The sequence below is a fragment of the Lynx rufus genome, unplaced genomic scaffold (genome assembly GCF_022079265.1).
Source record: "Lynx rufus isolate CCGP_SWC_20201006 ecotype Redwood Valley unplaced genomic scaffold, mLynRuf1.p SCAF_20, whole genome shotgun sequence".
In the NCBI taxonomy this organism is placed as follows: domain Eukaryota; kingdom Metazoa; phylum Chordata; class Mammalia; order Carnivora; family Felidae; genus Lynx; species Lynx rufus.
The window spans coordinates 13,583,156-13,600,163 of NW_025814835.1; the positions used below are offsets into that span (position 1 = coordinate 13,583,156).

The window sequence follows — 17,008 nt, forward strand, 5'->3', positions numbered from 1 at the left end:
GCGCCCCTGTATTAACTTCATTTTAAAAGATTGCTTTGCGCCTGCTATAAATGGAAAAAAATTAATAATTTTCTAATATTTAAAAATTATTTAAATGCAAAGTATTTGTGTGCTGCATAGAAAGCACTTCATATGCCACTAATTATATGTGCCACATTTAAGGGAACACTGACTTACAATTGTAGACATTTAGAATAGGAAGATAGAATTCAAGTCAAAGATGAGGCTTATGTAACAATTCTCAGATTTGCCATTAGTAATCTGCATGTCATTCTTTTATTTTTATTCTTTTTTTATTTTCTTAAGTTTGTATATTTATTTCGAGAGACAGAGTGCATGCAAGCAGGTGAGGGTCAGAGAGAGAGGGAGAGAGAGTCCCCAGCAGGCTCCACATACAGAGCCAGACACAGAGCTGGAGCTCATGAACCGTGAGATCATGACCTGAGCAGAAATCAAGTCTCCACAATGCCTAACCCACTGAGCCACCCGAGGCGCCCCACGTGTCATTCTCCTGTGGATACCATGTACCCATCCAGTTTGCACCTAGAAGTTTTTTAAGTGTATAGTTCATGTTTTTTTGCCAGATGTAACTCAGCCTGTTTTATTTTAGGCGGTGTTATGATTTCTCATTAGGAAAACTGAAATACAGAGTTGATTTGCTCACTTGTTATATTGGCAAAACCAGGATTTCAGGTAGAGTCCCCTTATCGTTACCCAGCCACTTGAACAAGAATACAAGAATAGGCTCTCTGTAATAGTAACCTTTGCCTCCTTGTGGAATCAGGAACTGAATAGAACTTGGCGAGGGATCACCCAAACTGTGTTAGTTTCATTCCCCCAAGCATCAAATATTTAAAAGAAAATGTTTCCAGCTGCCCTTGCCCTGTGGATATAGTTTGTCCTACAGTGTTCCAGTATGAAGGATCATACACAGTAGACCATCAGGTAGTACGTTTTAGCTGAACGAGTCTGCCTTTACTAGATTGCAAGACCCTCTTGTATTCACAGTTCTCCGTCTGTACGTTGTGGTTTCAGCGCATAGTGGTTGAATGAATGAGTGAGCAAGCAGTTGAGCTTCCTATTAGAAGGATTATATATCTATGTAAACCCATTGGACAAAGTGGTCTCTAGAAAAAGCAAATACAATATTTCTAAGACATACTTACCTTAGATTGATTTATTTAAAAAAAAATTATTCTGTTAGCTGCAGAGTGAAAACTTCTCCACAGTATTCTTCAGTATGGGTGATGTCTCTAGTAACTGAAATTAACAGTCTTAGGTTCTCATGTTACTTTTCTCATGCGAATTTTAGGCAAGAGAACACCTTGGAGGGGAATTCTGTTATTTGGCCCACCGGGAACAGGAAAGTCCTATTTAGCCAAAGCTGTGGCAACAGAAGCAAACAACTCAACGTTTTTTTCAATATCTTCCTCTGACCTTGTCTCTAAGTGGCTAGGAGAAAGTGAAAAGTAAGTAGTAAGTTGTTGTTTTGGGGTTTTTTTTGGTTTTTTGGTTTTTTTGGCTTTTTAGTTTTTCTTTGCCAGGTAGTCACTATATCAGTATATAAAGGAAGAGGCTTCCTACATCATGAATAGACATTGAGAGAAGTGTCTGAATATGAAATAAGTATTCATTTCGCTGTCAGATCAGTCCCTAGTTTGACATTTATTTCATAGGGAAAAGATAGCATATGTATAGTTATATATAGCATAGTTTAGTAAATCGTAAAGTGAATCATCCAGTTGTAGTATTCTTATTTTCTAGACCAAAACATAGTTGGACCTTTTAATCTGTAGAGTTCTTATAATACTGTATATGTGTTGTGTTTTTTTTTTTTTCATTAAGTCCTTTGTCATTGACTATTCTTTTAAGAAGCTGAAAGCTTTTACTTATTTTTAGGCTAGTTAAGAACTTATTTCAGCTTGCCAGAGAGAGTAAACCTTCCATCATCTTCATCGATGAAATTGATTCTCTGTGTGGCTCAAGAAGCGAAAACGAAAGTGAAGCTGCCCGTAGAATTAAGACGGAGTTCTTAGTTCAAATGCAAGGTAGGCCGACTGGCTTTTCACATAGTTTCTGTTACTGTATCACCATTATCATCACAATAATGAAACAGTGAAGTTCAAGCTGAATTGCTTCATTTTAGCGGACCACGTGTTCGATTAGGCCAGGCTTCATTCCGGTCGTCCTCCACGGTGTAATCATCTTGCAGCACTCTGGCAGAAACAGGAAGATTTGCATATTCACTTACATCATACCAGGAACAGTATCAGCAAAAGGAATTTGTAGACTTCAAATGAAATCTTCCAAGAAATATTTTGAAAAGAATATTAATAGTATTTGCCCACAGTCTAGCAGATTTGATTCTTGGGAATATTTGCATTGTATTTTAATAATGTGATACTTGATTTTTCAAAGAGACTCTCTCAAGATGGGGCACTATAACATTAAAACCCCACAGTCTTAACAGAACATATAGGCAATGTTTAAAGAACACTAAAACGAAAAATTATTTAAAATATTACTTATTTTGGTGCAGGCGTTGGTGTAGACAATGATGGAATTTTGGTTCTGGGAGCTACAAATATCCCCTGGGTTCTGGATTCTGCCATTAGAAGAAGGTATGAAAATATAGTAAAGATCTTATTTCTAACTACAGATGTAACAAGTCAGTAGCAATTCCCTTTTTGTCTAGTGAAGAGGCATTCTGAAAACTTTTCAGAATTTTTTTTTTAATTTTTTTTTCACGTTTATTTATTTTTGAGACAGAGAGAGACAGAGCATGAACGGGGGAGAGTCAGAGAGAGAGAGGGAGACACAGAATCTGAAACAGGCTCCAGGCTCTGAGCTGTCAGCACAGAGCCCAATGCGGGGCTCAAACTCACAAACCGCGAGATCATGACCTGAGCCGAAGTGAGACGCTTAACCGACTGAGCCACCCAGGCGCCCCTAGAATTTTTTTGATGTGCCCTAATCCTGCTGGCCCCCAGTGTCGGAGGAAGAGAGGCAGGCATTTGTTTGTTTGCTATATTAAAGTTACAAGATATCCACTTACGAATCTTTCATATTGGAACATATTTTACCTAATGCTTAACTTGTAATTTAGACTATGCTTAGTGGGCACTGATGCTTCTAAAATTTACAAATATAGCTTGATATTTCAATGGAAAACTTTCACATAAAATTTTAGCAAAATGACAGTTACATAGGTTAAAGTATGATAGATAACCAAAATATATTTTCATTAAAAAATTTACATTTATGGGGCACCTGGGTGGTTTAGTTGGTTGAGTGTCCGACTTCGGCTCAGGTCATGAGCTCGTGGTGTGTGGGTTCTCGAGCCCTGTGTCAGGCTCTGTGCTGACAGCTCAGAGCCTGGAGCCTGCTTTGGATTCTGTGTCTCCCTCTTTCTCTGCCCCTCCCCTGCTCATGCTCTGTCTCTCTCTCAAAAATAAACAAACATTAAAAAGGAAGTAATTAAAAGAAATTTGTCTATAATTTTTTTTTTTTAATTTATTTTTGGGACAGAGAGAGACAGAGCATGAACGGGGAGGGGCAGAGAGAGAGGGAGACACAGAATCGGAAACAGGCTCCAGGCTCTGAGCCATCAGCCCAGAGCCCGACGCGGGGCTCGAACTCACGGACCGCGAGATCGTGACCTGGCTGAAGTCGGACGCTAAACCGACTGCGCCACCCAGGCGCCCCTATAATTTTTAAGTTGCATACGAAACTTGAGCTATAGGGAAGGTATATAGTCTTGTTACTTTTATTTATTTTTTTTTTTGTGTTTACTGAGAGACAGAGAGAGAGCATGAGCATGGGAGGGGCATAGAGAGGAGGAGACGTAGAATCTGAAGCAGGCTCCAGGCTCAGCTGTCAGCACAGAGCCCGACACGGGGCTCGAACTCACAAACCACAAGATCATGACCTGAGCCGAAGTTGGACGCTTAACCGACTGAGCCACCCGGGTGCCCCTAGTCTCGTTAGTTTTCACACACATAGTTCCCTATTTCAGTCACTGAATTTTGCATGGTAAAAATTAGCATCAGTTCCTGCCGCTTTTACCCCATTCACTTGATGCTTTGCCAAGACGCTAGGTTACTGTCCAGTACCAAGAGAGGAAATCTGCCCGTTACTTTTGCAAACTTGTCTAGTTCTAAACCCCAGTCTGTAGATAATGGAAACTTAAACTTCTTACTGCCACAGAGTTACCTAAAGGGAAAACAATCTTCACAGCCACTTAAATTGGCCTTTGTTACTTCCTATCTCCAAATGCTGTCTAAGAAGGCAAGCAAAATTATTCTTAATAAAACAGTGTTTATGAGATAGTATAACTATTTATTCTGAATGTACCTATTATGATAAAGTGGACATTTTGTGTCGACATATGCTTATTATGTAAGATTTTGAGTAATTTTACTGTTTTGGATTTGGAGAATTATTTTGTCCTCTCTTATTTCATATGATGAACCATAATCCCTTGATCAGGAGTTCAGAATATAAATCTATGGGGAGCTAATCTTGTGAGACATACCAGGTTGTGACCTCTAGACATACAAAGACTATGGCCAAAATAACCCAAAAATCATGTGAGAAAGATTAAGTCACTCCAAACTGGTTCTCTCACTATGTTGGTTTTACTTGTTAGTTGTTAACATGTTCTGGATATTTTCCCACTGTTTAACCAAAATATATATCTTTAACTCTGACACACAGAAATCAACCAGCTTAGCTTTGTATAAATGAGACCATCTGAGTATCTTGTTTCTTCTTGAAAAATCTGAATTTTCAACTGAAATTAAATATATGTAGTAATATTCTTGGTATAATTTTTCTTTCAAGATTCGAGAAACGAATTTATATTCCTTTGCCTGAGGCCCATGCCCGAGCAGCAATGTTTAAATTGCACTTGGGGACCACTCAGAACAGTCTAACGGAAACAGACTTCCGAGAACTTGGGAAGAAAACCGATGGTTATTCGGGAGCAGACATAAGTATCATTGTGCGTGATGCGCTCATGCAACCTGTTAGAAAAGTACAGTCAGCTACTCATTTTAAAAAGGTAAGGAGCTTTGATCCACCCTTTCATAGGTTTTTAAAGTCAGGCCATCATTAATTTGTCTTCAGAGAATTTCAGGAAGGTTTCAGTTCTGTAAACTAAAGTGCATTTATAGAATAGACATTTCCATTTCATTGCAAATAAGTTCTCCCACAAAGTTTATTAATAGCCTTAAAGTATTTTAAAATGTTACGTGCAATGATTTTTTTAAGTACTTATTATTTTGATGTAAGTATAGAAACTTTTTAAGTATATAGTTACCTATGATGTAACTAGAAGGAATATCTTTGAGCAGAACCTGGTGCATTTACACTTCATTAACAAAAACAGCCGCCTGGGTGGCTCTGTCAGTTGAGTGTTCAACTCTTGACTTCTGCTCAGGCTGTGGTCCCAGGGGTCGTGGCATCCAGCCCTGCGATGGGCTCTGCGCTGAGTGTGGAGCCTGCTTGAGATTCATTCTCTTGCTCTCTCGCTCTCGCTCTCGCTCTCTCTCCCCCCCTTCTCTCTCCTCCTCTCTCCCTCCCTCTCTCCCTTCTCCTCTCCCTCCCCTTTCCCCCACTCCTCTCCCTTTCTCCCCCCACTGTGCTCTCTCTCTCTCGTAAAAAAAAAAAAAAAAGGTAAAAATAATAATGGCTGATACTAAATATCCCCATGCCTGGCACTGTGTTCTATTCTTTATCTTACTGTTGCACTTGGTCCTCACAAAAACTCTGCAGGAGGTGCCTTTCGCCACCTGTTGATCATTAATCTGAGACGTAGATGTTAACACGATAAAACTGGGGCTTAGACGCTGACCCGGTTTGCTGGGGTACAACTGGAGGGGTGCAGAGGTATGATTTTTCTCTAGGTCACGTGTACTTCGGAATGTGAAGCCTTGCTTCCCATACACCATTCTGTCTGCATGAATGAGTTGAGCATATAGTGTTTTGTCAAACGACCATGGTCTTGGGACGTCCATTGTAAGTAACAGTGGAGTAGGTAATATGGACTAACCCTGTTCCTAAGGGCTGCAGTGTCCCATGTTACTCATGAACATGGATGTGAGAATCCTGAAAAACTATTAGTAAACCTAATCCAGCAATCTATGACAAGACTACTATATCATGAGTAAGTTACATACGTATGTCTGTTAACCCCACAATAAAATAAGATTTTAAGAAAAGGATGAACCTGAATTAAAACCTGAATTTAAAGCCTGAGTCCACAGTTTGCTTGTCACATCTCCTTGAGCACATTTTGTTACCCGTTTCAAGCTCATTTGTATCTTCTCCAAAGTAGAGATGACAACACTGCCTCGAAGTGCTCTGTGCGAGAGGAGTGAAGCAGCTCTCGTGAAGCATCTCTGTCCTGGTACCTGAGCAGCCCAGGAAACGGCTCTTTCCACTTCTTCAGCCATTTAATTACTGAGGGAAATACAGGAGGCTCAGGGTCAAGTTTAGTCTCAGCCACTGTTATTTTCTTTTAAATTCTCTTTGCCATTTAGAAACTATAGATTTTTAGGAATCCAGTCCTTTCTTACCCAGAAGTTTTCATTCAGTTCTCCGTGTTACTACCGGGACAGGCTACACGACCCGGAAGCCGGGTCCTTACTAGGAGGACAAAGGCAAAGCAGCCAAATCAGGGTTAACACCAGGCCTTCTCTGCATCACCAGCTATGGTAGAGCTCTCAGTGGCTCCATGCTTTACTCCCATTTTGAAGGATGATTATTTCAATCAAAAACAAGATTGCCTTTTATTTTGTCAAATGTCTAAAGTACTGGTAAGTCAGGAAGCACCACAGTCAAAAACAAAAATCCTGGGGCGCCTGGGTGGCTCAGTCGGTTGAGCGTCCGACTTCGGCTCAGGTCATGATCTCACGGTCTGTGAGTTCGAGCCCCGCGTCGGGCTCTGTGCTGATGGCTCAGAGCCTGGAGCCTGCTTCCGATTCTGCGTCTCCCTCTCTCTCTGCCCCTCCCCGTTCATGCTCTGTCTCTCTCTGTCTCAAAAATAAATAAAAACATTGAGAAAAAAAAATTCAAAACAAAACAAAAATCCCTTGTGCTCTCTTTGGCACCACATTTCCTACAAACAAAAATCCCCGTAATCCCCGCAGCTGAAAGGCTTGTGGGGAAAGACAGACAATAAAATAGACATAATAAGTGAAGTTAGAATGTTTATTTTTCTGCACCTACCCTAATCCTGGGATAATACTTAAGACTGATCATCAAATAAATATTAAATGTGAAAGCAGCTCCCAACTGGTATAGATTTGTTGGCATCTAAAAAATACTTGCGTGTGACTCTGTCACAAGGTTCTCTCTCTGGGTGTTATTAAAATTTTATTTTAAATTAGTTATGAATCACAAAATAGCACTGAAATTATACTTAGCATTTATTTTTGTGCTTATATTTAAAGAAGAAATTTTTGTTAAAAAAGACAAAGATTCGGTGATTTCACACTAATAAATCTAAATATCACAGAAACTTTCTCAGCTTTAGAAAATAGAGAAACTTAGGAGAATTATTGAGGATTACTTTTTTTTGGTCTCTAAGAGCATTTAATAAGCATTAGAGAAGAAAAGAGAACTCTTAATCACAGGTAACTTTTTTTTTTTTAATTTTAATTCATTTTCTCCTTGTGATCATGTAAGTAATTTATGGTAGGAAATTTCAGACTATAGGAAAGCATCAAGAAAAAAATTAAAACTAAGCAAAACCTATCCCATCACCCAAAGACAGCTAGCTACATTTTGTTGTATATTCTATTTATTTGTGGAAGTCAACATTTTAACAAAGTATAGAATGGTACATTTTCACATTTCCTGATAATGGCCTAAACCTTAATTTTGTTAATTTGTTCAAGTAAATATTTCAGATTACTATTTATTCCAGGTTCGCGGACCTTCACGAGCTGATCCTAACAAAATAGTAGATGATCTGCTAACACCGTGTTCTCCAGGTGACCCTGGTGCCATTGAAATGACATGGATGGACGTCCCTGGGGATAAACTTCTGGAGCCAGTTGTTTGCATGGTTTGACATTTTGTTTGCTTTTAACAAAAAACTTAAAACATAATTTGTAATTTGTGAGACAAAGATAAACATTTTACGTAAAATTAGCTAGGAAATTGTTAGTGTGTGTAATACTAACTATTCAGTTAAAAAGTTGTAAAGATAATTAAACTTAAAATGTAACAAATAATTATCTTCAAAATATTTTTTTGGGCTTTAAGGAAAATTTAATTTTAAGTGAAAAAGCTATTTTTCAAAAACAGGCTTCTAAGTTTATAGGTCTTACAGCTGGGATACGATCACCAAAAGACTTATCTATAAATTACTGTCAAGACTTAATAAAAAGTGGAATTGTTGAAAATTTCTTTTCTGGGGATTCTAAGATTTTGTAAAATATCTGGAAACCCTAATGCATGTATCATAGTATTCGTGATGGTATTTTTGTTTTACTTCTTCAGGCTTCACAGAAAGTTTAAATATTATAGTGCTTGAAAAAAAAATCCTGAAACCAAGTTTTTATGATAAAAAATTAAATTTCTGTAGTTTATATTGGAGGAATTAAAATAATTTGTAAGACTGTTATTTTGTAACGTATAGGAAGCTTACTGTGATGGAAAAGCTACATTTACTGTTTTGATGTTTTCTTATTGGTGAATGTTCAGTTTTTTTTAAATCTTCCACTTCAGTTACGTATTTGCAAAGAGCTTTGTGTCAGAATTAACGGTAACTTCCAGAAAAAAAACTTACTTACATGGTATATACTCTATATCTATAGATGTACATGTACCTCTATAAGTACGTAAGTATGTCTATAGATATATTTATGTGTTAACCATACTGCTTCTCTGAAAAGTTATTCAGTTGTTGCAGTCCTTGCTATATTATTTTTTAAAGATTTTGTTCTTTAGATCATTTTTCATATAAGAGACATAGCCTAGAACTTAATTTTTTAATGAATCCCTGATATTAGCATATTTTCTTACCATTTGATCATAATTTTGACTAATAGCTAAAAAATTCTGATAGTTGGTTTTAATTAAATGGTATTGTGTTTCACATAAGTGTAAGTGAATGATTTCTGTAAGTGAATGATTATGTTCCTTTTGAATTGCACTTGGTGAACTCTCTTGTTTAAGAAAGAAAAACAGGTAAGACTAGGAAAGAGGTCAGGGACATATTCTGGAGGGCCTTATTCTGGAGAGTCTCAGGCTTAACAGGATTGTACTTCTGATGGGTAGTGGGGAGCCATTGAAAGTTGTGGTCAGAACAAGGCAACCAGTTGAAAGCTGCTGTGCAAAAGAATAACATGATCAAAGATTTTCTCTAGAAGAAGAAGAGAGTTTGTTGTGAATAACTTATGGCACACTGCAAATACTTAGATTTAACCTTAGATGGAAAGTCAGTAGTAATAATGATGACACAATGGTTTTTAGTTGATTAAACCTATTACTAACACCTCCCTTCTTTTTCCCTGACAGTCGGATATGTTACGGTCACTGTCTAACACAAAGCCCACAGTCAATGAACATGACTTGTTGAAATTGAAGAAGTTTACAGAAGATTTTGGCCAAGAAGGCTAAACCAAAGATAACAAGGAGGACGTTTACCATGTGTGTACTTTCCTTCGTAGGTACTTTTGCCTTTCTTAATGGCATTCAGATTGTTTCCAGTAAAACTCTTTTACCACAGGAAAATACAGATCTCACTCCAGAGTCCCTTTAATTTTATATGTACCTTTGCTCCATTACCAGTTAAATGCTCCTGTTAACAAAAATGATAAAATAATGGATTATAAGGAGATCGGTGATATATGAATGGCAAAAAATAGGAATTGCCCAGTTAAGAAGAGGATTAAAATTGATTGAGATACCAATATTTAGGATGGGTGGTCTTTACAAAGAGCATGTATTCTTTATTTTCTCTCTCTCTCTCTCTCTCTTTTTTTTTTTTTTTTACCAGAATCTAATAGGGCTTATTTTATATTTTGAAAAAAAAATTCTTAAGCATCATTTGCTTCAATGTAAAATTTATTTACTTTATTAAATGATAGAATCTTTATTCTCAGGGATGGGCAATACTAGCAAAGAGCACTGTGATTGGGCTTGAAAGATTTTGAATTGTGTTCTAGCTGAGTCTCATTAAGTTTTGATAGGCTGATATTTTTCTTTGTGTAGATTTCAGTAATTTCTTTAAAAACAATGGGCTTCTATATTTAATTAAATAATACCTTTCACTGTGCAGTCTCAAAAGAAAGACTTTCTAAATTAGGCACTGTCTTTATCTTGAAGAAGAAAATTGTCTATTTCAGTGTCTTTTTGTAGCAAGATTGACCAAAACAGATGGCAAATAAATACATACTTTTTAAATAACTCTGTCATGAAATGCTATAATGGGAACCTTTGCTAAAAGGAATGGCCTCCCTTTGAATTGTGGCAAGTTTCTTGTGGGTGTGTGTGTACATATATATATAATTTTTTTTTTTTAATATAGGCTACCAAGGGTTTTATCTTTTACCTTTTAAGTTCAGGGAATAGTTTGTCTTGGCCACACATATGTTATCAGTATAATGCTTGTGAAGCTTTAGAAATGAACTAATGTCTCATTAAATAATAAAATACAAACATGATACGTTATTTTAATATCTTCAAATAAATAATCTGAGGGTGTATGTTAGACACTTTAGCATCAACACTAAGTTGTGCCTTGTGCATTTGCATTGGCTATATATGCAAAAGGATTATTACATTAGCTGGAATGAGATAGGTTCCTTAATTACTGTAAAGTTCTACCTTGCAAATGCTATTAGAGTAACTCGCATTTTAAAGTATATTTGCACATTTTACATATAATGCTTTCTGGTTGCCTTTGGGTTTTCTGTACAGATTGTTTTTGTTGATACTAAATGGAAATCATAGGCCTGAAATAAGCTGTTCTTATGTGAAGTAAATTGATATAACCTACTATTGGCTATATTCTGTGTATGCTTCTTTATTTTGGGATCTCCTGTATGGAAGAAAATAGTATCTGAATGGATTACGTACAAAGAAATCATTAGAAATTATTAAGTAAGAATGTATCCCTGAAAACTCCATTCTTCAGCAACTTTTATGTGAGAGTTTGGAATTAATTTGGCAGAGTAACGTAATTCTTTGTGGCTGCCTTGTAAGATAATTTATATTCTTTATCAGCCTTGGAATTATATAGTGTTGCTATTAATTATATTAGGAGAATTCACATAACTATGTTATTATAATTAATAGTTGAAATCAAAATTTTTTGTAAATCTAGAATTTGTTTTGAGGAAGTATTTTAAATAATTTGATAAAATACATGACCCAATGGTATAGAAGTATAGTGTTGATGATAAATGGGTACTTTATCACACTTGATTCCCACATGGGCTTTGAGAACTATATCTCAGTACCCATATCACTTCTGGCCATAGCTCCATTTTCTGCATTGCATCTTCTACATTTTTAACATTTCTGGTTCTAAACCTATTTCTGGAGTCAAGTAATTTTAGACTTATTCTAGAATGGTAGCACATAGGCCATTTCCCCTGAGTTCCTTGTGGACAGATTACTCAGGCTGTGTCTGAACCTTGACCATTATGAAATTTTGGGTAGATGGTTTCTGAGGCTACTTGAGTGCCTCTATGAGCCACACCCTAGATGTTCAAGAACATTCTTTTTCGCAGCCTGAGAATTACAGGGGTCTTAGTAAAAAGAGTTCCAGTAGAAAAGTCACTTTTGAGTTCACTGTCATCTACATGCAGAAAAACAATGAGTATGTATATTTGATTATTAATATGAAGTCCCATTTACCTACTTGCATGGTTGAGAAACTGAGACACAGCTCCTTAACCTTGTAGCCATAAATGTTGCTCGACGCTGTTGCAAATGAAGCGACAGTGAATGCCCAGCATGGACACCGAATTTATCTCAACTTTATGAGCTCTCTTAGATGTCACGTCATTTCCTACCTCTGTACCTCCTTTATGTCAATTTTGTTCCTCGCACATAGAGTCCTTTCTTCTTTGCTGGTCCAAATCCCATTATCTCTATTAAGACCTAGCTCATAACGTGTATAATCTCTTGAAGGAGCGTTCCTAAACTCTCCCCATCCTACCTTTGGATTCCGTTAGTAATAAATTGCTACTCCTATCTTACAATCTTTATCCAAATTGCAAGCACATTCTGTTAATCTTGTTTAGATCATTTACACTGTAAGCTCTTCAAAGCAATATTACATTTTCTCCTGCGGCTGGCACAGTGTGTGACCTCTCTTATTAGGTACTTGCTGAAGGCTCGAGAAATCAGGGCGTCAAGTCCTTATCTACTTCCTGGATTATCTGTGAGACTTTTTATAAAATAGAGAATTTGAAGTGACTTTGTTCTTGCTGGTCTAGTGAAATGATAAATTTCAGTCTTCGTTACCAGGGACTGAAGGCCAAGGTACGCCAGCACTGGCTCGTGTCAGCTTACGAGGACCAGTGCACATGTCTCCCCACCTGGGAGGTCCGGGAGCTCATGCCGGGAGCTTGAAATCTGCTGTGGCAAGAGGTGTCACACCACAGAGGTCAAGTTTCCGTTCACGTGACGCCACACAAAACACAGCGTGTCCGTAATTTAAACGGAAAAACTAATTTATTGCATTTGTAAAAACAAAATACAGAAGTTACATGTGTAGAGTCCTAAAAAGCATGTGATAAAATCCAGTACCCATGTATGATTTGTTTTAAAAACGTCACACACTAGGAACAGAAGGGAGCTTCTTAGTTTAAGAAAGGGCATCTACCAAGAAGAAAAAAGCGCTATAGCAGGCACCATACTTAATTGTGAATTTTTGAAAACTTTACTCCCCAGAGATCAGGAAAAAGATACTGGAGCCTGCTATCACCACTTCTTTTCAACTTTGGATAGGAGAGTCTAAGTTTAGGGATTAAAAACAAAGAAACAAAATTGTCCTTCGCAGGGGACATCGTATATGTAGCACATCCAAATTAATATAAACTCCGAATTTGAATTTAACGAGATGATAGGATGCAGAGTTAATAAAATCATGGTATTTATCTGAGCAACAATCAGGAACTGAAGTTAGGAAAATAGTACCAATTGTAATAGCATCAGAAAGCACCCACTGCCTCAAAATAAATCTGAAAGATGTGCAGACCTTCCCATAGAAAGCTAGGACACATTACAAACGGGAGCTCAAGAATTAACTACCTGCGTCAGTGGAGAGATGGGTCCTGTTCGTGACTTGGAAGCCTGTGACCAAAATATCAGTTCTAACCCAGTTGATACTAGACTTTAGTTAATCCCAAATCTGGATCTGGGTATACGCAGATCTGTCTGTGTTATCTACGTATATATTATCTATCTCTCTAAAAAATAGATCCTTGATGAATTCATTGATGATTTAAAAATTTTGTAGTTTGAACCCATTTTTATAACAGTATATTTCTCCTAGCTGTATCTGTCCATATAAACATTCATCCAGATATCTGTACGTACACAGAGAAACATAACAAATTATTTTCACCTTGTGTTCGTTATCTTATTTGTGGGTAGTGAGATTTTGGTTGATTTTTAAAATTTTCTCTACCTCTTTCATCTCCTATTTTCAGATGTCACCTTTTCAGTGAGGCAGTCCCTGCTCATCCTGTTGAAACTTGCAATCCCTCCTGACGTTCCTTATACCCATTCCCTGCCTTTATTTTCCTCTGTAGCACTTACCATGTATGTAACATATTGTATAGTGTACTGTTTTCCTTATTTGTAATTTCTCCTACTAACACGTATGTTCTGTGAGAGCTGGGATTTTGTCTTTTTTTTTTTTTTTTTTTTTTTTTTCCTTTGCTGTATTTCAATATCTGGAACAGTGCCTGGTGCCTGGTGGGTGCTCAATAAATATTTATTGAGTGAATGAATCTTTGGATTTTTTTCTAAGTTTTACTACTTTACAGTGTTTATAATTTTTGCCCCCCCCCATTTTCACCTTTAAAAAAATTAAGAATGAAAATAGATACATCAAGAAATTAACAGTGGCTAAATTTGGGTGGTAGAAATATGGATACTTGTTAGTTTTTTTCTTTGTTTTCATTTTTATTTAAATTTCCCAGGGCACCTAGGTGGCTCAGTCAAGAGTCCAACTTGATTTCAGCTCAGGTCATGATCTCCAGGTTCCTGAGAATCAGGTGCCGCTTGGGGCTTTATGCTGACAGCACGGAGCCTACTTGGGATTCTCTCTTTCTCTCTCTCTCCTCTCTCTCTCTCAAAATAAATAAACGTTTAAAAAAGAGGAGTTTGGGGGCACCTGGATGGCTCAGTCGGTTAAGCTTCCGACTTCAGCTCAGGTCATGATCTCACGGTCCGTGAGTTCGAGCCCCGCGTCGGGCTCTATGCTAACAGCTCAGAGCCTGGAGCCTGCTTCAGATTCTTTGTCTCCCTCTCTCTCTGACCCTCCCCTGTTCATGCTTTGTCTCTCTCTGTCTCAAAAATAAATAAAACATTAAAAATTAAAAAAAATAATAAGTTTTAGTTTCCCAAAATAAGTACAAGTTTTTAATTAAGAGTTACAGTGGGGGGGGGTGCCTTGATGGCTCGCTTGGTTAAGAGCCTAGAGCCTGCTTCGGATTCTGTGTCTCCCTCTGTCTCTGCCCCTTCCCCCGCTCGTGCTCTGTCTTTCTCAAAAAATAAACTTAAAAAAACCAACAACAAAGTACCATTAGGCTGACACCTGATCACAGGCATTTGTCTCCCCCTTGGGAACCCTATGAAACAACAGAACAGGTTTTAAGAGAGAGAGAGAGAGAAAGAGAGAAACAGGACAAGATACTCCTCAAACAAATGTACTTTGGAGGAGTACTGTTCATCCAAACTGCCTTCCTGGTTTTGGGAATGCCCCTGGCCGCCTGCTGCAGAAACCACAGTGGGGACATCCTGTTTTTCTTCATCGTCTGGCAGGCATCACAGGGGCACCTGACTAGCCTTGGTTAACCAGGTGCCATCTAGGTCCATCCGTCTGGAGCACCACAAAGATGGCAGGACGTTAAAAGCAGGACTGTAGCAGCATCAATATCATCCAACCCAATGGGAACCTGGTACCTGTGGTGAAACAGCTAATTACCTTACGGTTGCATGGAAGAAGTCCCCAGTGAGGACAAGACATTGGGGAACCACTTCATAGCTGCTGTAGAACAGAATGAAGGCATGAGAACTCGAAGGACTGCTAGTTGAGGTCAAGGCCAGGAGAGCAGCCCAAGGATCTTCTGGGACTAGGACTACAAACATATCCTGCATCCACAGTACTAAAATGATCAAGTGAAACTTAATAGTTGAACCTGCAGGTTGCCAAGTGATACCAGTTGAATTCAGATTCAACAAGTTTGGGTTTGGGGTTTGGGGTTGGTAGTGGGGGGAGGTTATGTGAAGGTAAGGAAATTTGGGAGGGAAAGTGCAGGGTGCACAGTATTGGGATATGTATATTTAGAAGGATGTGGGGGCTTCTGAGTCTCAGGAAATACTTGGGCATTGTGTGTGGGGATGGGGATTTTGGTGATCAGCCGAGAAAAAGAGAACCTAGTTTCAGATCAAATCTATTGATGTGAGTTCAGTCACAGACTGAATTTACTGTTTCGGTTTGAGCTGCTGGGAGTGGTTTTAATTGTTTGCTTGGCCGCTTGAAGAAACAATTCAACAATCGACTCACTTGGAACTCCATTAATATGTAATGTAAAAGGAAGAACCCAACGTCTTTAGGAGATAGAAATGCTGGTGTGGATTTCTCATGTGAGAACCTTTCACAAGGCCTCAACTGTTCCCAGAGAAGGTCAATAACCCAGTCCCTTAACCAAACCTTTGCTGGGTGAAAGGATGCTTTCCAAAGTGTTTTGCTGGCTTTTTGATGTCATCGGAGCTGGAACGGTCCGATCCTTCGGTTGCAGAAGCCAAGTATTGGCAGTTAACCATTACAAGCCAAGTGGGCTTAGCTCATTATGCAGGAGAGCTAGCCTGATCGTTGGAATGGTCTTTGCCACGGAGATCGTAAGCAATAGTTCAGTGATGATGGGGCCTTAAACCCAAAGTAAGTGAAGGTGCTACTTCATTAGTATAACCAAAAACCTCCCAAGTCTGGCCTCCAAGAAGCCTGACCATCATGGCTTAAAGCACTACTTTCTTAATTTCTGTGGCTCAGGAACTCCTGAGGTCTAGCTAGGAACCATTGTACAGTTGTGGTCAGACACTGGCTGGGGCTGAAAGACCAGAGGGCTGAGACATCTGGGGGCAGTAGGACATGTGCATGAAATCCCAGGGCCTCTCCAAGCCGTCTGTGCATGGGCTAGTTTGGGCTTCCACACAGCACGGTGGCCTCAGGGCAGTTAGAACGAAGGCTACAATATCAAGTATTCCAGAGAAGCAGAAACTATTCCCTTTAATGTTGGTCCTGGAAGTCACATAGTGTCACCTCTGCCGTACTCTACTGGTTGAAACAGTCACAAAAGCCCTCCAGTTTCAAGGGGAGAGGATGTAGATCCCACCTGTCACTGGGAGAAACAGCAAGGTGACATTGTAAATAAGGCATTTGGGTTGAAAGAAGTCGTGGCCATTTTTCTGAAAAAAAATTACAAAAACCAAAGCTAAAAAATCGAGAATGATCATCTCTGGTGGAGTTGAGGGTTTGAGGGCCAGGAACTAATTTATATTACTGGCCCACTATATTTGTTTTATAACCACATGCAGTTATTCTTTTGATTAAAAAATGAAAAAACATCAAAATCACCAAAAGACAAAGCAATTACACCATTAAAAAATTATCAGATATTATCTATGTAAGATAAGTAAGGGCATGACAGAAATCTAGTTTCACTTAGAACTTACATGTACTTGGCTTAGCTTCTAAGTCCCTGCCCTCAAGGAACGTAAAGTTCAGTTAAACAGATCAACAAATGAATCAATT

The 17,008-nt window shown here is 38.3% G+C and overlaps 1 protein-coding gene across 1 annotated transcript in view; it reads left to right on the forward strand.

Annotated features, from left to right (window-relative positions):
* The window catches only part of VPS4B (vacuolar protein sorting 4 homolog B), a 32,036-nt gene extending 21,016 nt beyond the window's left edge, over positions 1-11,020 (forward strand). Inside the window, exons 6-11 of the mRNA XM_047086163.1 lie at positions 1,313-1,469; positions 1,900-2,048; positions 2,540-2,621; positions 4,843-5,062; positions 7,931-8,071; positions 9,529-11,020. Coding sequence (XP_046942119.1) covers positions 1,313-1,469; positions 1,900-2,048; positions 2,540-2,621; positions 4,843-5,062; positions 7,931-8,071; positions 9,529-9,630 — 851 coding nt within the window. The 3' untranslated portion in view covers positions 9,631-11,020. The remainder of the gene's footprint in view (positions 1-1,312; positions 1,470-1,899; positions 2,049-2,539; positions 2,622-4,842; positions 5,063-7,930; positions 8,072-9,528) is intronic.
* The last annotated feature ends 5,988 nt before the right edge of the window (positions 11,021-17,008 follow it).